Source organism: Xenopus laevis, chromosome 8S (genome assembly GCF_017654675.1).
Source record: "Xenopus laevis strain J_2021 chromosome 8S, Xenopus_laevis_v10.1, whole genome shotgun sequence".
Lineage (NCBI taxonomy): Eukaryota > Metazoa > Chordata > Amphibia > Anura > Pipidae > Xenopus > Xenopus laevis.
In genome coordinates, this window is record NC_054386.1 from 77,109,637 (window position 1) to 77,131,456 (window position 21,820).

Sequence of the window (21,820 nt, forward strand, 5' to 3'; positions counted from 1 at the left end):
AGCTGACACTAAAAGCTGTCAGATAACTCCAAAAGGTTTAAGGCACCCGAACAGAGCTTCTCATTAATGAATGCGGCAGATAGTTATGGCATGGCAGTGATGCCACATCCAAGTGGTATTGACTACTCATTCACAGCTACAAGGCTGCTACCCACTGCCTGAAATACACCCATAAGGCACAGATATTTTGGGTTTTCAGTTTAAAGAAAAAAATATATGTCTTTCTAAGAGGCAATGCACATTTATCCAAGCATTGCACTGAATTCCATTTACTGCTTTCAAATATTCTACAGGCTTTACATTTCCTTAATGAATCACTGGTTATAATACCTTAATGAACAGGATTCCCAGCACATTAGCCCAGGTCCATCGTTACCTATATCTCCAGCTTACTTTAAAATGGATAACAAACTTTCTTGACAATCTCTCTTCAATGTAACACACACATATTCAGTACATATTGATTTGTTTCCATTTCAAAACGAGTTTATACAGCCCAACTTCCAGTTCAGACAGTCACTGCTTCCTGAACATTCTGCTTAATTTGTTTCCATCATCCATAATGTCACTTACATGGTCAATATCAGATCTCCATAAATCCTAAGTATATTAACCGAGTCGGTAGGAAAAATAGCAATTGGATTTACTTTAAGGACGAGTGCCACGTCAGTGGAAAAAAGAGCCTAAGGGTTGAAAAAGCTTTAATGCCCTAATAAAGTTTGTATTTGTTTATTATAACAGATATGCCTGAGTGAGGTTTCGCAAATGCCAGCCTATTTTCCTTTGTCCTTGCTGAGAGAAAGTGTTTGCCAAGAAGAAATTTAATTTACTGGAACATAACATCTGGATGAATTTTGAACCCATTAAACTGGAGGACTTAGAGACTATATTAGATCTATATACACATATTGTGTCTGTGATATTTCAGAATAATAAAATTCTGTTGTCTGCAATACCCAACAGCTTCAGGTACTGTGAGTCCAGTGTTGGACTGGCCCACCGGGATACCAGGAAAACTCCCTTTTGGCCCAGATGTCAGGGGGCCCTCATGCTGATAAACATTTGGCCTATTTTATGGCCATTCCCTATTTTTATGAGAACAAATAGGCTAAATATAGAAAAATAGAGTATAGTATGTAAGGAAAAGAGACTAGGAGAATAGAAGTTGAGTGAGGAGAGGAAGAAAAATAATGGGCCCCTGGTCTAAGTTTAATTGGTGGGCCCCTGTCAAAGGTTTTTGGGTGGGCCCCTGGTGTCCCAGTCCGACACTGTGTGAGTCTATTAATAATTATTGTATTAGTGATTAGGACTTTATGACTGATCTGGAAGGTTAAGCTTAGAAGCTCAATTCTTATAAATACTTAGTGGACATATACAATATTATTATCGTGCATTTATAAAGTGCCAACATAGTCTGCAGCGCTGTCAAATTAACAGGTGTATACACTGAAAATATTGAAAAGATGACATAAAGCCAATCCTTTGCTCACTATCTGACTCTAATTAAATGGAGGATTTTCTTCAAAATCAGCCTTCTTACCCCTATAAATGCCTAAATAATCAGGGACCTGTTCATCTGAAAGAACTTCTTATTGCTCATATACGCTCCCTTATCCTCCATTCTTCAAACTCAGGAAAACTCAAGGTACCCAGAGTAGTACTAAAATCCTTTGGATCTCATGGTTTCTGCCACACAGCACAAACAGTATGGAGCTCTCTGCCATATACAGTCCAAGAGGCATATATTCAGTCAGATGCTTTAAAAGTATTATGTATTGTATTCCAAAAAAAGCAAAAACTAATAACTGAAACAAGCTAAAGAGGGTCCTACCCAAAAGAGCTAACAATATGCCTGAAAGTAGTTGACCATCATATAATATACTGCATTTCTCCATCACCCCAGTGGATGCGGCAACGAGATGAGCCAAACTATAAATTTACTACAACTTTGTTTAGTTCATAAGTAAGTGTCATGTCATGTACGCAGGGTTCTCTTCTTACACTACTTGACCTGACTAAGGAATTTGGGGACATTTCGGGGCTGAAAACTAACCAAGCTAAATCTACTCTGTTCCTTATTGATCCAAATGCAGGAGCTTCCATCCCTGATGTTATTCCACTGCAGAAATCCTCTCAGTTCACTTACCTAGGGGTCAAAGTGGCTCTGCCGATCACTACTTATTATGCTCTAAACATTGCCCCCCCTGCTGCACTGGGTACGGTCCAAATTCCAAACCTGAGAGCGTCTACCATTAGGTCCCACAGGTCGCATCCAGATTATCAAGATGATCATAGCCCCGAAGCTTCTGTATTTACTTTGGCATGCGCCTACTAGAATACAAGGCTCTTTTTTCGTGGAGCTCGCGTCTTTGTTTAGGCGCTTTGTATGGGGGTCCTCCAGGAATAGATTAGCCTTGGCAACTCTGTATCGGCCTAAAGATTTGGGTGGTATGGCTCTACCTGACATGCAACTGTATTATTTAGCGGCCCAACTCTCTCAGTTATGGACTCTACTGCACTCCTCAGTAGGAGAGGCGCTTTATCAGTTGTGGCAATCTGTATTGTGCACGGACCTCCCCCCGATGCATGCCATTCTAACCGTGGCCCCTAAAAACGCCAGGCCCGCTCATAATCCGCTCTTGATCCATCAAAAAGGTATCCTTAACAGGGTATATCACCTTACAAATCGGGCTGGGCTGGATCCCCTTACACCCTTATGGTGTAACAGCAAACTCTCGCCCTTGGATAAGTTGGGAGTCCCCAAAGAGTGGCAGGACGCTGGGATATTTACCTTGGGCCAAATTTGGGATGACTGCGGAGGGATCTCGTTTTCCACCCTTAGGGAAAGGTATGCCGTCCCCTCCTCTCAATGGCTTACCTATCATAAAATCATTGGAGCGGTACGGAAGGCTCTTAGGTCCAATAATTTCCAATTGCCTTGCACACCTGTATCAGACGTGTTTACTCAAACGCAGCCCGGACGCAAAATATCTTTCTTTTATAAGGCGCTACAGCACAGTGTATGTCAAAAAAAAACCCTGAAAGCCAGGGACAGGTGGGAACAGGATGTGGCTCCATTGACTGATGACCAGTGGCAACTAGTGCTCCGGTCCCCCTTGGTTATTTCCCCCATATACAAGTTTAGAATGCAACAGTTGTACTTTGTACATAGGGCCTATTATACTAGAACTCTCCTCCAAAGGCTTAACCCGATGCTTCCAAATACATGTTTGCGGTGTGGGAGGGAAGAGGGTACTTTCATGCATACGTTCTGGTCTTGCTGCGAACTGAATTCTTTCTGGGTAGCCGTTCAAGCTCGGATAACGAAATTACTAGGGTTTGAGCTCCCACTTGACCCTAAATGGTACTTGTTAGGTATGGACCCGCCTACCCCACTGGCACCCCCAGCTCGTAAAATGATTGACAAGTTGCTTTTCTTGGCCCGAAAGCTCATTGCACTTCATTGGAGGGCACCCCTCCCCCCTACATATCAGGCATGGGTCAAAGCGGTCCAAGACCTGCAAAAGGTAGAAGATCTCATAGCTAGGAGAAATGGCACTTCCAAAATGTATCTTAAGATTTGGCAGCTATGGATTCTGGAAGATGTATAATCGTATGGTTAACCTCTTTTTTGTGGTTCTACCTTGTGTTTAGAATGTAATGTCTATCTGACTGTTCTGCATATATGCATTTCCACTGCTGTAAAACTGCTATATACCTGTGTAATGTTTGATCTAATAAACTTACCTGAACCAAAAAAAAAAATGTCATGTCATGTATGTAACATTGTCCTACTTCTTACTCCTTCCAGTGGTAATATGCTTTAATGCTAGACTTTGCTTTACCGCTGTTAGTTAAAGGGTTATGATTGGTTTAAAATGTGTTTAGAAAACACAAGACATCCCCCTTGTGCTTTTGAAGCTATTCTTTTAAAAACTGTCGCAAATAATAAGGTGTAGTTGATTAAAAATGCTTGGTGCCAGTCCATCTGGTATAAAACGTGTCACGCAGCAATGTATTAACAGTAGAAATAATGATAAATATTGCAAAAATACACTTGTAGTTGCATGCTATAGAGGATCTGAGATGTTCAATTGCCTTTTGCAGATCAGGGTAAGATGGTCTATGCTTACTCCTGCTTGGAAATGCATCCCCCTCGCAGATGTATTACAAGTCTACATACTGGTTTGCAAATATCCACTAAACAAAACTATAGCAACAGGATCTCATAGAACTTGGATTTAGAGTAGAATGTCTCTTTTAGAAGTCTACTATGATCTACCACTCCACATCCAGCCAGATTCTATCAATTGTTTGTCCTCCGTCTTTAAAAAAGTCAGATAGATCTTTGCAGATCTTGGTCAGGTTAACATTTCTTGCCATACGCTGACACAACAATCAATTCTTTCATGTAAGAAAAGGCACAAAGGTCTTAATTCTTTGGAATAAATGTTTTAAAGCACTCCCAGTATCACGAGTAACACGTTTTAGAAATAACATCTCTTTTTCACACTACTTTCTGTGTATGATCCCATTCTATATTGTTGTCTTATTTTTCTCTCACACCCTTTCTTTCCCATTACCCCTCATTCAGTAACATCTCAAACACTCATCTTTTTTTAAAAGGTCATTTTCAGTGAGCTTGACAGTAGTAATAAATTAGGAATAGTTGTTCATGCCTATTGATTGCCTTAAGCCATGCCTTGCAGTCAGCACTCTTTATATTATTAGTCTTTATTTAGTCATTACCCCACTGAAGTTTAAAATATACGATCCATATCACATTCACACAACACATTAAGACAGTGGCATAACTATAGAGGACGCAGACCCTGCAGTCAGAGGAAGGCTCGGGTCGCTGAGTCAGCTTTCTCTATAGCATTAAAATCCCTTCCCGGTTGCCGGCAGGGGCAGCTGTATTTGCCGAGTCCCTCTGAAGATTTGTTTTGGTGGAGGCTTGTTACGCCAATGCTCTAGAGTCTTTTGAAATGTGGGCAGTAACTGTAGTACCCAGAGGAACCTACATATGCGCATGCAGACTGTGCCAAGTCAGAATTGATTTCAGAACCCCAAGACTGAAGGTAGAACTACTAAGCAACCATCAAGGCTGCAACCTGCCTAACTATAGTGGGACTGTAGCTAATTAGGAGACGTATGGCTCGTTCATAATACCAAGACTAAATCTCAGTAGTGAATAAAGTGAATAATGAATAAGCACTTTTTCTCTGTATCTACATTCCTTTCCGTTTGAACATGTTGGCGTGGTTTCTGCCTGGAGAATGGATTAAGTCACAAAGACTAAAGCTGGCCATACATGGGCCGATAAAAGCTGCCGACAGACCGAGTCAGCAGCTTATCTGCCAGTGCGTGGGGCCCCTCAGAGTGCTTCCCCGATCCATATCTGCCTGAAAGACGGGCAGCTGCCGATCGAGCAGAGTTAAAAATCCTGTCCGATCGCAGCCGCACCTGTTCGTTAATGCGGTTCCGCAGTCCGACCGCCCATTTTGCCTACATTATGATCTGATCATTGGGCCCTAGGGCCCATGATCAGATCAGCCCAATATTGCCCACCTCAGTGTGGGCATATCGGAGAGAGATCAACTCATTCGGTGAAATTGCCAAACGAGCTGATCTCTACGTATATGGCCACCTTAAGAGGGTTTAGCATTGAAAGAAAAAAAAATGAAAAACTGAGATATCAGTATTTACAGATCAAAGGACATTGTACGGAGGTTATATAAGTACACTGAAAGTAGCATACCTTGAAATATGGCAGCATTCTGGATGATTAGGAATTTAAGTTTTGAACTGGCAGACTGGAGGAGCTGCTCCATATTCAGACGTGATACTATCTGATACCTATCCTCCATTCTACGGTTGCAACAGGTTGAGGTCTTGGTGATACATACTTGCAGATCAGTCCCTTGAAAAACAAAACAAAACAAAAAATTCAGTACAAATTTTAACAAGACTTTTTTTCCATACGTATAGATCTGTCTCATGATACAAGATTAACATGATAGAACAAGTTATGCCTGTCTGCGACATGCCTGGTAACCATGAGCCTCTGAGATCATATCACAGAATAAAATGGCACTGTATCAAACTTAAAATCACTTCTTTAGAGGAATCTTTTCAATTCGAAATACTTTTTTTATTCTCCCAGGAAGTGTTTGGCTTCAATGGCAGATATTTTATTTGGGTGTTTTGCTGTATAGCATGGGTGTTATGTTTCTCTATTAACTGACATCATTTTCAGAAAAAAACAAAAGAGAACAGGGGGGTACACTTATCCTTCAAGAAGCCGTGTGAATAAAAAAACAATTAGATATTAGACAATTAGGAGTAAAAATGTTCCAAGGAACCATAGCAACATTAGACGTTCTCATAATTATGTAAAGTGTTTTATAGGAGAACTAAACCCTAAAAATGCCATATTTTATATACTGAACATATTGCAGCAGTCTAAAGTTTCAGCTTCTCAATAGCAGCAATGATCCAGGACTTCAAACTTGTCACAGGGGGTCACCATCTTGGAAAGTGTCAGTGGGCTCTGAGCAGCTGTTGAGAAGCTAAGCTTAGGGGTTGTTGCAAATAATCCAGCAGAAAATGAGGTTTGTCTGTAATATAAGATGATGCTACAGGGCTCATTATTAAACTCTGATGCTAGTTGCACTGGTTTCTGTGCTGCCATCAGCACAGAATGCACTTCAGTGCATTATAAAACCGAGCTAGAACTAAAAGTATGCTAAGACGTACGTAAAGCCTGAGGATCTAATGCTTAGGGCCCACCTGTGTTGATTTCTTTTAAAATCTGTTGCACTGCAGCATATCATAATATTATGCAGAGGGCCATAGCTAGAGAAAAATAGGTCTGGTATTGGTGAAAAGCTAGGGCTCCCCATCTGATAGAGCAAACTAGAAATAAATTAAGGATGTCAAACATGCCACCCTCCATCTGTAACTGATCTGGGCAGTCTTTGGCCTCCAATCCACCATAACAATACACTAATCAGTACACTACCTGGTAAACCACTGCCTTTAGGCATCCACAATTTAGGACTATCCTGCAGAAATTAAGACCACTGGGAAGTATGCTGAAATCCCTGCTGTATAAAAATTTGCCAGCGACAGCTTCGCTCACAGCGCAACACTTCGCCAGGCATAGATTCGACAGGACAACGCTAATTCACTAAAATCCAAAGTTTTGTCCAGGGCGCCGGATGCTGGCAATGTAGCCTTTCCTGAAAAAAGGAAAAGAAGCTAGCGTTTTTTGGACTATTTTTTGAGGAACTCCTATCTACTCTATTGCACTTTGCCTGGTCTGAGGTGACGAAGGCAAGTTTGGCGTCAGAGGTAACGTTCAGTAAAATCCGCATCTTAATGAATAAGCGTAGTTACGTCCATTCGCCAGAGCACAAATTCGCCTGGCTGTAGGGAGTGAAGTACTGCTAGAGTCTATCTCCTTAGCTAGCGAAGTTACGCCAGTGACCTTTAGTAAATTGGCGAAGTTCCGAAATCACGCTGGCGAATTCGCCCTTTAGTAAATTTGTCCCATAGGGTCTGTCAAGATCATTTAATAGGAGAAAGCACTAAATGCTGGACCAGAGTTAGGAGAAAGTTTATTACTTGCAATATCAGCTTATTTTGGGTGCTAATATAACATGCAGACCATTTGGGCTAATTGCTTTATGTCTTCCATCAAATTCTAAATTTCAATCTAAAGAAGGTCATCCTGAGTATCAAATAATTATAAAACAACTAATTTATCTGTCTCCGGAATAACATACTTTTATATAGATTTACCCTGTGTAAGACATTTTATTTTTCCACAGGGACACATGGAGTATAACTTGGTGAATTAAAAATATGTTCCAACAGTAATTAGGTAAAATGGAACAATGTCTTTAAAATAATAGAGGGCAAGCATTATTATAGCTGTAATAGAATCTAAATGCTATAAAATATTATTTCATTGCCTGAAGCTTTGTGTCCTAAAAGACTGCACTTAACTTTGCTATCTGATTAAATGCATTTGATTAAAACTATTCTTTATCATAATATTGGGTATATAAAAAAACGGAAAAAAGTTTACTGCCTTGTATTAAAAATGCACGCTCTTCAGCAGCAACAAGTAATCTTTTTTTTTCTATGTATTTAGGGTAAGGCCACATTGGGCGTTTTGGGGAGATTTGGTCCCCTGGCGACTAATCGCCTCGTCTTGCTTCTAAATATAAGCAAGAATGTTTTCTAATGATAAAAACTTAAACAGAAGATAATGGACATTTTTCGGGTCCATCACATCCAGGCACAATGATTCTTCTCCTATGTTGTTTGCTAACTGCAAGCAGGCACTTTGATACAGAGAGACAATATGGGAGCAGTTATTATGGCATGCCAAATATACAGGCGGCAGAATCCCTCGCAAAACATCTTCCATTATTCAATGATTTATGCCTTTTTGTCAGAAGACGGGAAGATGCTGTGAAATGTAATTACCACACACACTCATCCCAGATGTGCTATTTGTAAGGAATAAGGATGCTGTTATCAAACTAATTATGATAATATTCTTGTTTTCTGTGCATTTTCTAGGATTGGCTGTGAAATCTTTCAGGTGATTCGATTCCCATTTTACTCCTTTACTTAAATCAAATTACATAAAATTATATTTATATGCAGGATTCTTTTGAGAATATAGAACATTTTCAGAAAACAAGTCCTAAACAAAAGTGTAGCACTCAAACAATGATGCAGATGTAAGAAAGTAGTGAAAATTGCTAATGTACAGGGTTGGGCTCAGGCCCGGACTGGCAATCTGTGGGTTCTGGCAAATGCCAGAGGGGCTGCTGTATGGTTCCTTAGAAAGTTACCATATAGTGGGCTGGTAGTGGGCTTATTGGGCCTCTTTGTACTTGGAATGGCAGGGCCTATTTTGACTCCCAGTCCAGGCCTGGTTGGGCTCATTGGCAAAATGCAAAAAAATGCACGTTTGCATATTGACCCATTGAATTTCACAGGTTCCACCCTGCAGCACATGTATTTGTGCACTTAAAACTTAGCACTGCAAGAAGACCATCAAGCCACAAGGTCTGGTTAAGGGTAGAACTACACAAGCGATTTTACCTGCGTTACCATCCGTTCCGACGCCCTGAGAAGAATCGCAGGCGTCACGTCTGATGCGCCATATCTAAGGTAAGCAATAGGAATGTCGGACGTTGTCGCTGCGTGCATCAGAATGCTGCATGTTGCGTCTTCATCAGACAGTCGTGTCGGATGCACGCAGTGAAGTCCGGCATTCCTATTTACTTACCTTCGATCCGGCACATCCGATGTGACGCCTGCGTTCATCTTAGCACGTTGGAACGGATGCTATCGCAGGTAAAAGCAGGTAGTTCTACCCTAAATCTAGAGAGGTTTCTCTATCTTAAACTAAAGATTGGTTAGATGGAATAAAATAATCTCCGGCATTTGTTTTGCTTAATCTTGGTTTGCCTGAAATTAAATTTGAAAGGCAACCTAATTGTAGTATTAATTAACTTTCTAGCCTCATTTCATTATTCACTGCTGGAACCAAAAAAATTCTTATCTCTGTTGGCGTGAAGCTATAAGAGTTAAAACGGCTGAACCCTATTTAAATCAAGTTTTTATAGACACTTGGTTGACTTTCTGGGACCAGGTTAACTCTAGTCACAAATCACAATTTCTGGTCTTTTACAGATATTATTTTATAATGGTTGAACCTAAATGTTCATTGAACCTATTTTCTTTTTTTTTCAAGTACGATTGTAAACTATTAGTCATGCTTTTAACATTCACTAAATGTTTTATGTTTTGTTACTGTTTTATTTATTTTACTTATGTTAACTGTTTCCAATTAACAGTTAATAATTTGACATAACTTTGCTGTATTCAAATCTTCTCATTTTGAACTTAATCTGGTTAAGATTTAAGATTTGTTCATTAATCTGCTTCTGGCTCTTGTTACAAAGACCTGCTTGCTTTATTGAAAAACTCAACATAGTTGAATCAAAGACAGGTTAGACAGGTATAGATTCTAACTACCTATAGTAGCAATGAGAAGCATACAGGCAAGTGAAAATGAGCAGTGTCCATCCCACCATGAAGCTGGTGGGAACAGTTTCCCAATAGGTATCCCATCATTTAAGAATGCAGAGACAGAACAGGGTTAAAGGTGATCCCTGGAGTGCTTCTGCTAAGGGTTCAAGGAGAGATACAAAGGGTTCAGATTTATAAATTATTTAAAACTCCCATGAGTTCGACCAATTGCAATTTATTTAATTTAACTCAGCGAATGGGTTCGAGCCAACAAACTCAAATCGAATTTGAATCAAATTAGAATAGAATTTGATCCAAGTTTTTTCCCCCAAAAAAACTTGAATGTCAGGAAGCCAGCAAAAAACTCCAAATTGATCCCAGGGTGTCCCCCATAGGCTAAAACAGAAATTCAGCAGGTTTAAGGTGGCGATTGTCGAATTCGAGCTCTTAAAGGGCCAGTGTATGATAAATTTCCGAAAAAGTTTAAAGAAAAACTTGAATTCGAATTTGAATAATTCTCTAGTTGAATTTGACAGTTTTGGCCATAAAAAAACTCGGAAATTCGAAATTTGAATTTTCACTTTGAACATTAAATCTGCCCCTAAATGTTAATGACTACAAAATTGCTGGAGAACTTATTCATATTTTTCCATTTTGAAGAATCCCTGGATACTTAATTGAGAAATAAAAGTTGACAGCTGTAAATTGTCCTTGCTGATTGTTGCATGAGCCAAAAACGGGGGGACATCCCTGTCTGGCATCATTTTTGCCATCAGATATAGTCTCGAATATCCAGTGGGAGCCTTGGGGTAATTCTTTCCATAAACTTTTTTTTTTATATAATATAGGCTTTTCACACATTGGCATGGGCTCTCTGTTTATAAATATGACCCATTCAATAACTACAAATATATAGTCGTGAAATTTGCAAACAAGAGCAAAAGCCTTAATATTGTTACCCAGAATGATCCATCCATATACATACTCTCTATGCAAACACATTCCAAATAGCCTGTCCTTGGTTCCTGGCCCCTCAAATTTTAAATAACATCCATTTGTTTGGTCATGTATATGATAGGGAGGTAATTACAGCTGCAGCTCAAATAAAAGAATCAAGTTACAGGACAGAAAATGTCATATTTCTTAAAAACTTGAAAGAATGTTCAAACACTCTTGAGTTTGTCTGGTTCAAAATGCAGAGGATAAAGCTGGGGTGATAATTACAGGTAATTGTGGAACCTCCTCATTATTTCATCATCTAGTCCCTGGTTTGCAACATTTTCTTTTCTTCGACTGGCATCTCTGGTTTCAAAACTCCACTCAGAGGAAAACAAAATAAATCTTCACAGACATTGTGTGTTGGGGATTGGGGACTTCAAGGACACAGTTCAAGGTACATTATACTCCTGGAATTTGTTATCTCTAGAAAACAAAAAAGGCTCTTCGTTGGATCTGGATTTTTGTTTTGTTTTTTGCACACTATTCATTCTTCATATGAACAGAAATAAAATGTATTCAGCAACCACTTCACGGCCTTTTAATGTTCATTCATGATTTACCATTTTCATCTCTTAAACCATATATAGAACAATCCACTTTCAAGTTCTCTATTTCATGCTTGCATGCTGTAAAATATTAATCGAAACCAAGTAACACCCTTTTATAAAGTCATAAAAAGTGATTTAGGTTTCATTAATAGTTTATATACTTGGTATAACGTGATGAGGATGCCCTATGACAATGTGAGGTGAAGGAAAGGTTTTTAGCTCAAGCTGTGGTCGATTTTTGCAGGCTGAGAGAAGCTGGTCTGCTCCATGCCCCTGCTTGCTCCATTAATTCGAATTTGATCAGCCTGTCCCACAACTGAGCCAAAGCTGAGGATAGGGTTGACACCTTTTTTGGCAAAAAATACCGGCCTTCCTATATTCTTGCCGTTTTTTCCTATTAATAATATTGACATCAAGTATCATTTTTACCAGCCAGACCGGTAAAATACCAGCCAGGTGGTAACCCTAGCTGAGAGGCACACAGATCAGATTGAAAGCAATAGAGCAGGGGCACAGAGCAGATCTGCTTCTCTCAACCTACAAAAAAATAGATTTTTAGAAGACCCAATAATCGGGAGTACAGAGAGGTTTTCTTTAAATATCTACATGGCTTTAAATGAATATTATTAAATGATAAATTCGGCTTGCTGCCAGGTCCATAAATTAAACAAGAGAATGTTCTAGTAACACTTCTCTTGGTACCTGGCATGGAGCAGGGTAATAAAAACACTGATCTTGTGACCTACTGACTGCTTCTAATCTTTTCTTATGGAGGAAAGCAATAAAGACATCTCCCTGCAAAAACTGCAGCCAGGTAGAATATTTTACTCAGAAAATGCCAGTCTATCTGAAATATACAAAAAAAAGGGTTATGGTGTAAGCAATCCCTAAAGTAAAGACAGCACAAGCCTGAGCTCACACACTGTCTTTGTTTTGTATAAGCAATTCCACACCATTAATGCTGCTTTCTAAGGGAAATAAGCTGACAAAGAAGCCTCAAGATGTTGCGGAGTACAAAACCGTCCTTATGTGGGTGCAAATAGGGACAACTGCTGCTGATCCAGAACTAGACTGGATTCAGGGAAGATTGGGTGACCACAAGTATATCAAAGAATGATATTGAAAGTAATACTTTCATAGCAATATTGTCCAACTTGTAATCCTTCGTTCTATGGAGCAGATTTCATAACCATCAAAAACTCGCCAGCGTCCACTTCGCACCCAAGTGCAACACTTTGCCAGACGAAAATTCGCTCAGACAACGGCAATTCACTAACATGCAGAGTTTCGTACTGGGCGCCGAACACTGGCGACTTTTCGCTAGCAGTACTTCGGTGATGCGAGCATTTCAAAGCGAAGATACGCTAGCGTTCATTTCTGCCTAGCGAAAGATCTTGCGCTCAGGTTAATTTGCATATGGCGGGAAATTTAAAGTTGTATGGACCTCTTTATGTTATATGTTGCAGCAAATACTTTAAATTTACACTGTTTATTACACAAGTCCAGGGAACCTTAATAAAGACAATAGAGTTGTTATAATGCCCTTCACATGAGCCCACTGTAAAATTAATGTTCCATATGTTAGAAAATGTATGGAGAAAACCGGTTACCCAAGAAAAACATTTTTAAGGACTTTTGCAGCCTATCACTCTGAAATAAGGAAAAGACGCCAGCGTTTTTGAACTTTGATGCATTTTCCAATTTTACAGAATATGATGTAAGTGAAGATCGAGGATCTATGTACTCCATTGCACTTCTGGTCTGAGCTGGCGAAGGCAAGTCTGACGAAAGAGGTAACGTTCAGTAAAATCCGCATTTTTGTGAATTTGCGGAGTACCGTCCATTCGCCAGAGCGAATTGTCACCTGGCGGTAAAGTGCGAATGACCGAAAGGGCCTGTCTCTTTCGCTAGCAAATTGGCACCTGTGCCTGTTAGTAAATAGGCGTGGTCCCTAGCGAATTGACACTAGTGTTAGCCACTTCACCCTTTGGTAAATCTGCCCCTATGCTTCTCAGAGCTGAAGCTCAACAACAACTAAACACATATTTGACAATAAAAAAACAAATTAATATAAAAAATGTCATCATGCACAGTCTGAGGCCCCTCCATACCTAAAAAATGTCCATACTGTATAGTAAAATGACTTAATTAACTGGCTGAATGTGAAGACATTTTTCTATTGATTTCTATTATAAAAATATCTCCTACCAAGCCATGAATATTGCAGGTTTATATGATTTTTATCTTGACCCTTGTCTTGATTGGATTTTGTGTTATGTACAGGAAATTTGGCAGTGTTTACTGAGGGGGCCGATTCACTAAGGGTCGAATTTCGAAGTTAAAAATACTTCGAAATTCGACCCTCGGATTGAAATCCTTCGACTTCGAATATCGAAGTCGAAGGATTTAGCGCTAATCCTGCGATCGATCGATCGAAGGATTTTCCGTTCGATCGAACGATTAAATCCTTCGAATCGAACGATTCGAAGGATTTTAATCCAACGATCGAAGGAAAATCCTTCGATCAAAAAATCACAGGCAAGCCTATGGGGACCTTCCCCATAGGCTAACATTGACTTCGGTAGCTTTTAGCTGCCGAAGTAGGGGGTCGAAGTTTTTTTTAAAGGGGAAGTACTTCGACTATCGAATGGTCGAATAGTCGAACGATTTTTCGTTCGATTCGTTCGATTTCGTTCGAATTCGAACGAATTTAACCAATTCGATGGTCGAAGTACCCAAAAAATACTTCGAAATTCGAAGTATTTTTCATTCGAATCCTTCACTCGAGCTTAGTGAATCAGCCCCACTGTGACTTTATCATGGGAAAAGCTAAGTTTAAGCCTGCCATATGCTTGTCTGGAACAGGTTATCTCAGCTAATTCAACTATTTTCATTCACTCTCACCCTAACAATGACACCAGTTGGGTCTTGCTTTTTGGTAGACATTTTTCTCAAAGAAAGAAAAGCCACAATGCAACATACACACCTGTCATTTTGAATGGAAGTAACAGCAACAATATTTGAGACACACCTATAATAGCCTCAACGATTGTTATTCTGTAGCAATGAACTGCAGCATTGGGCTTGTAAATCCAGCTGAATCGCTTTCAGCTTAATACAGCAGAACCCTGATTTTACGTATCCCAAATGTATGTTTTCCCTAATTGTTTGCTGTTTATTTTGGTCCTGTGCTTGTACATTCTGTTAGTTTTGTTCCAGATTTTCCATGAGAAATGTTAAAGTGGGGTTCTACTGTATTATAAAGAATCTGACATGCACACAAACCTTTAAAAGTAAGATTTCTGCTTAGCCCTCACTCAAAAGGTAAAAGCATTTCCTTCAGTGTATGGACCAGTGCATTTTAAAGTTCTTTAAAGGAAAATTTTGTAACCCGTAACTTAAAATGACATGTTTGCCCATATTACTTTCATTCTTACTGTAATGAGAAGCAAATTACTAGGGCCTACTGGACCATTATAAATATTTCCTTGTGTTACTGCATAGTCAATTTAAAATTTGCCCCAATGCGGGGATCTCCAACCTTTTTTTTACCCATGAGCCCCATTCAAATGTAAAAAAGTGGAGAGCAACACAAGCATGCAAAGATTTCCTGGTGGTGCCAATTATGGGTTGTGATCAGTGTCGGCCTGGCCCTATGGGACACCGGGAAAAAACCCGGTGGGCCCGACCCTCGTGGGCCCCCTGCCGGGCCAGAACCCTCCAGATATTTAGAATTGCATGCGCGCCGAACGGCTCCCTCACTGAGCCAAAGCGTCTTAGAGCCCCCCAGTCCAACCCTGGTTGTGATTGACTTTTGATAGCCTCTATGTGGACTGGAAGCCTACAGGAGACTCTGTTTGAGTGTACATATGGTATTTATGCAACCCAAACCTGCATCCAAGCCAGAAATTCAGAAAGATACACCTGCTTTGTGGCCAGTGGGTGCATCATGCAAAGGGTTGGTGAGCAAAGTGTTGTTCACAAGCCTCTGGTTGGGGATGACTGCTCTAGTGGGTTAAAAGTGGCACAAAGACCCCAACAAAGTCCTTATTATTATTCATACAACTTTGCAGCAATAAAGGGGCATTATTGCTGCAAAGTTGAGTTAAAGAGGGTTTGTACTATTCACTAAATGTAAACAAAAAATGCAGTTTGTATTTTTTTATTATAATAAGTGTCCCAATTATGCCACATAACATTTTATGACAAAAGATGTCTATAGTAAAATCTTTACCCTTTAAACAAAACAGGGATTGTTTGTCCATATATTGCAATATATTTAAGCTGGCCAACTACATCAAAGTTATCCCCGATGTGCCCAGTTCCTACACTCAACTTGCATCCGATTCATTAAGATTTCTATTGCTTCATTATACATTTTATAAAGGGACTTACTTAGTTGCCCTTTCATTGGCCACCAGTGGGATCACCCCTGCTGGCCAATAAAAAGGGCAACCAAGTTTAGGAGTTTTACTTTGAAAGCAGCAAGTAAGTTGCGAGTAAAACTTAGTCCCTTTATAAAATGCATAATGAAGCAATAGAATTCTTAATGAATCAGATGAAAATTGAGCATAGGACTGGCCAGATATGGGATGACTGTGACGTAGTTGGCCAGCTTAAATATATTGCAATATATGGACAAACAATCCCTGTTTTGTTTAAAGGGTAAGGCATTTTTAGTAGCTTAAGACAAAAAATGTTTCAACGCGCTTAATATATTGATAATGGGTCGAGTGCAGAGGACTCTTGTATTTGTCTGTGAATTTTGTGGTCACAGCTTCTTGCAATCCAACTTAATGTTTTTAAAAATAAGTGGTGAGCACAACTTTCCCTTGTTTGTTATAGTAAAAGCTTAACATTGAAAAATGCTACATACAGTTTTACAGAAAGACTAGTTATGTTTAATACCATGAAGAGAGCAATCCCATAATTTCCTAATTAAACCTATCTCCACTAGGAAAATCACACAAAAAATATGTACACTTGTTTGATATATTATAAAATCATGAAGGAGCCCCAGTCCCAGGTTTGTGAAGTATAAAACAATCTTCCTCAAGCCAGAATGAGGTCACCAATACATGTAGGCTACAGAAATTCTCACTGACCATCATTGCTTGTTCTTGCACTTATCATTTGCACCCATAAATGTTTTATTCTTCTCTAGAATTTTCAGTTCTCGCTAGTCAATACTGCATACAATTCATTTTCCCTATCAGTGCCATCAAGGGCTCAAGGAGTAGCATTATAGTACAGTAATAATAATATATAGCCTATATGCATGCATCCCAGCATAAATCTGATACAAATAAAGAGTTTTTAATATAAAGCGCCAAGGGCACTGCAAAAGGTTTGTCTTGGGGATGTCTCCATATTAGGGGATTCCCTGGCCCCATAGAAATATGACTGCTCCCTTCTATGCTTTTGCTCAGTCCTCATTGCCAATCCTTTCATTTCTCTACTTCCTACTGGAGACAGTTAATTAACCCAGCAAATAATCAGCACTTTGTTTTCGTCTTCTACAATTTAGAAAACACTTATCTGATTACTATTGTAACAACACTGGAACAATTTAACACACATTTTTAGTATAAAAATCCTCAGTATTATTCAAACAATATTTTTTAAATAGAACATTGGCGCCAGGGCCCCCTTACAAGTTAAAAAAAATTGGGGCCCCAAAGAATATTTTTTTAAAAAACATTGGTGGCAAGGGCCTATAGAATATTAAAATAATACATTGGTGGCCAGGGGATTAAAAAAAAAACATTTTCGTGGCTTTGGGTCTTTTTGCCACTTCGGGAGTTCGGCTTCGGCTGTTTTCGTGGCTTTGGGTCTTTCGGGACTTTGGCTGTTCGGTTTTTATGGCACTTCTGCATTTTGGCTGTTCGCGACTTCGGATTTGCTGCACGGCTTCGGCGTTGTCAAGGGCTCTTTCGAAAAAACACAAATTGGTGTTCAGTAGAATTGAACTCATGGCTTCAGGACTTCAACTTCGCCTCCTTTCGTGACTTTGGGTCTTTTCACGCTTCAGGAGTTCAATTTTGGCTGTTTCCGTGACTTCGAGTCTTTTCGCCACTTTAGGACTTCAATTTCGGCTGTTTTCATAACTTCGGCTCTTTTCGCTGATTTGGGAGTTCGGTTTTGGCTATTTTCGTGGCTTTGGGTCTTTTTGCCGCTTCGGGATTTCGGCTTTTTTTGCACTTCCAGATTTCAGCTGTTCGGGACTTCGGAAACGGCTGTACGACTTCGGCGCTGTGATGGGGGGCCCAGCTCTTTCTACAGTGCGTCACTGCTGGGCCCCCCTTCAGGCCCGGGACACTTGTACCCCTCCTGGTGGCGGCCCTGGGCATAGGCAGTGTCAGTCTGGGACACCAGGTGCCCACCAAAAAAACCTTAGACCAGGGACCCACTCTCATTACAAATTTTCTTCCTCTCCTCACTCAACCTCTATTCTCCTAGTCTCTTTTCTTTATATAGTCCATCTATTTAGCCTCTTTGTTCTCAAAGAGATAGGGAATGGCCATGAAATACGCCAAATGTTTAGCAGCAGGAGAGCTCACTGACAACTGGGTCCACCAGGAGTTTCCCTGGTATCCTAGTAAATTTAGATGCCAGCATAGTTATTACGGAGCACTGAAAATCATGAGATATATTTTATGGCTGTTGATAAATTTTATATAAAAGTCTGAGAAACCCAGCTGCATCCAGTGTGCAAGAGAAATGTGGTGGGTACTTTTAGTCTGTAAGCTTATTTGGGTAGGGCCCAATCTGTATGTTCAGTGTATACACTCCTTTACTCTAAAGTACTGTGGAATATGTTGGCACTTTCTAAACATTTAGGCTTTGTTAAGTAGTATAGTATTCACAGCTATTTTTAGAAGATGACTGACTAGGGTGAGAAAAACAAGACTGCAGATGCGATTTAATGTTTTAAAGACATCCCAAAACGAAAGCACATCTGCCTTGGAGTGGGTTGCCTTTATTGCTTTAGGCTCTACTGTACAAATCATGCTGCACAGCAAAAACATTCTCTAGAGACTATGTTTAAAAATAGATAGGAAGCTTAAAACGGCATGCCACTGTGCTTATTTGAATGTCATTACAAGTGATACTGGAAGTAAGGAGTATATGAAACAGACTGTTTATATTTGTCTTTGATAAGCCAGTTTTTCTACTGCATTTTGTATTTACTTTGGACACCCACTCATAAACTATTTGGTAGCTGATTTGTGTGGATACCATATTGACATCTGTCACCACAAAGTCATCCATTCTCCATCAACATTTCTATTGTCTGTGAAGCAGTAATTATGCCTTTTGAACTACACTGCCACTGAAAAGACTCTATTCACAGAAAATTAAAGCAAGAACAGCCTCTTGTTCATTTGCACCATAGTAATAAGTTAGGATACGCAGCCGCAGTTGGCAATGCAGCAATATTAGGAGGCATTCTTCCTATTATTTTTTAAAATTAAGCTTTCAGCAGCCATTTGTTTAGGGAATGTTGAGTTGTACTGAAAGGCTTCCAGGGTAAATTACTTCTCCATCCAGCTGGAAAACTGGGAATGAAGATCAGTAATATATAAAAACAAAAATTGTTTATTTATGAGCTAACATATAGTTATTTATATCCTGAACATGGCAAAAATTCTCTATTATCTGTTAGTGAAATAATATCACCCCATCTCTAGTGAGTTCAATGGAAATATACATAATTCTTGACCAAAGACGGAAAGAAAGTCCTGCACATTTACTACTGTGAGCATGGCAAATAATCTCAAAATAATATTACCCATCCCTAGTTTGTTCAGTAGAAATTTACATAATACATATTCTTGACCAACTATGGAAAGAAAGTCCTACATACTTTCTTTAAAAGTATTTCTAATATAAAAATATGCTTTTGAGAAATTATGTAAATTGTTGTTGCAAATGCAATTATGGAAACCTTACATGCAAATATATAAATGGCATTTTTCATTTTCTGTTGTTATTGGCCCTTTAAGCCTTTAAAGTTAATTCACAATAGCATAAAATCACTGAAGCCTATGTGTTAAGGAAAATGCACAGCTGAATGATCCTGTCGCATTCAACAATTGCAGCTTGCAGGGTTTTCAAAGCTGTGGGCTGTAAAAGCGAAATCAGTATCTTGCAGAGGAAGAGCTGTTGCCTGGATCTGCTTTGCTGACTTTCGTTTTTTCAAAGTACAGAACACACTATAATCCTAAATCCAGATTCAAAATACTAAGTTGCAAAGTTTGCTAAATATATAGAAACTCGTAGCAGCCAATAAGTTATATAAATTATAATGAGAGTGGAGAAAGAACTATCGAAGAGAAAGGAACAAACTGAAAAGAGAGATGAGAGAAGAAAAAGAAAAATGGAGTAAAGTAGACATGGATGAAAGAGAGAAGGTATTACATAATGCTGAGGCAAAATGAATAAATTGGTAGAAAAGCTTAATCCACAGGAGATAAAAACAGAAGAAAAATAATGTAGAATGGCTTGTAGCAGATGTAAAAGGGTCAACAACTAAGCAGAAAGGGCAAGTTGAAAGAAGAACAATTAAAACATGTGAGAAAGAAAGAAAGAAAGAAAGAAAGAAAGAAAGAAAGAAAGAAAGAAAGAAAGAAAGAAAGAAAGAAAGAAAGAAAGAAAGAAAGAAAGGCAAAAGCATAGAGGGGATAGAAGATGGGGAAAGAAAAAGCGATCACGGGAAGGGAAGGTGTATGTGTTAAAGACAAAGATCAAAGTAAGGAAGACAATAAGAGGAAAGGTCTCAATGATGAGTAGAGATGAAGAAGAGGAGAGTAATAGCAGGTAGATATAAATAGCTAGGAGAATTTTAAAACATGGGGAAGTGAAGGAGAATAAGGGTTAACCCCTGAGAAATAAGAAGTACAGTGGGAAAGGGACAAGAAAGGAGTTATAAAAAGTGGTGAATGATGGTATGGAGAAATACAGACATTTATACAGGAAACAAGTAAAGCAATGGCCTGAGGGAAAGAGAGAAGGCAAAGAATTAAAAATATCGGATACAGCATATATAGAAATGTACAAGAGAACATGAGAAAAACAAAAACACATGCATATGAAGTGGGCTCCCTTATGGCTCCATCAGCAATTCTATATATTATTATATGTAATTGGTTCTTATCCTCATAGCAAGCAAATAATTAGAGAAAAGAGAGGGAAGAAAAGAGGACTGAGGTGTAGTGAGAGAACAATAAGCTTTAACGGTGGACGCCAGGCCAACATTGTAGTTTCAGAAGTAAGCCCATCCACCTTGTACAGTGAGGTGCTGATATGACAATGTTCATACCTTTTTGTGCAGCATCCGCCTAAATTTTCTCTAATTTTAACTTCTATAAATTTATTTTTTTTCACAAGGCAGGTACTTCCACAATGGCCTTCTACTGAGTACTTAAAACTGCTATGGAGTGCACAAGACAACTGCAAAGCGCCAAACAGACACACAGTGACTAAAAAGTTATAGCTGCTTGGAATCCTAGTGGGATGCAAATCTGAAATTCCTGCAGAAGGCTCATCCCAAGAATCAGTCAGCTAAAAATTCAAATTCAAATGGAAATAAATGAGTACTTATGTAGCCCATTTTTACAAGGTGATGCCATTCCCTATGCAGCACACCAAGTAAGGCTGTTACTTTGCTTAATAAAATGGCCCTTCCATTATATAGCACATGTATTGTGTTATTATCCAGAAACTCATTAGCCAGAAAACACCAAAATACAGGAATGCAATTTGCCACCTTAACAAATAAATGTTTATTTTTTCTTCTTTATGGAGAAATAAAACAGCACCTAGATCCAAACTAAACAGCATGAATCCAGAAATCCCCAGGTCCCAATTATTCCAGATAACAGATACCATACCTTTACTTATATTCTGTACTAGTTCATTTTTACAAGGTTTTCCTTTCATCCAGGTTATGGTATAGTGTATCTAGCTGTGATAAGCAACTGGACATACTGAGTAACCTTAAAAATGCTTATCACTCGTTCAAGTTGAACTGAAGAAGCCGCTTGGATGAGTGGTGAAAGGGATTCAAGAAGCCTTATCACTATTAGATAGAGTATTAGTTCATGTGTCTTCGAATCTGTCATTACTACAAAGTTTTGTTTGAGTGTCAGATCTTTAAAAGTATAAGGCTACCTTTCTTCTGTCTTCCCAAAGCTCCACAGAAACCTTTGGAT

The 21,820-nt window shown here is 39.1% G+C and overlaps 1 protein-coding gene across 1 annotated transcript in view; it reads right to left on the reverse strand.

Annotated features, from left to right (window-relative positions):
* The window catches only part of LOC108700176 (glypican-3), a 226,633-nt gene that overhangs the window by 202,647 nt on the left and 2,166 nt on the right, over positions 1–21,820 (reverse strand). The window contains exon 2 of the mRNA XM_018233119.2: positions 5,762–5,923. Coding sequence (XP_018088608.1) covers positions 5,762–5,923 — 162 coding nt within the window. The remainder of the gene's footprint in view (positions 1–5,761; positions 5,924–21,820) is intronic.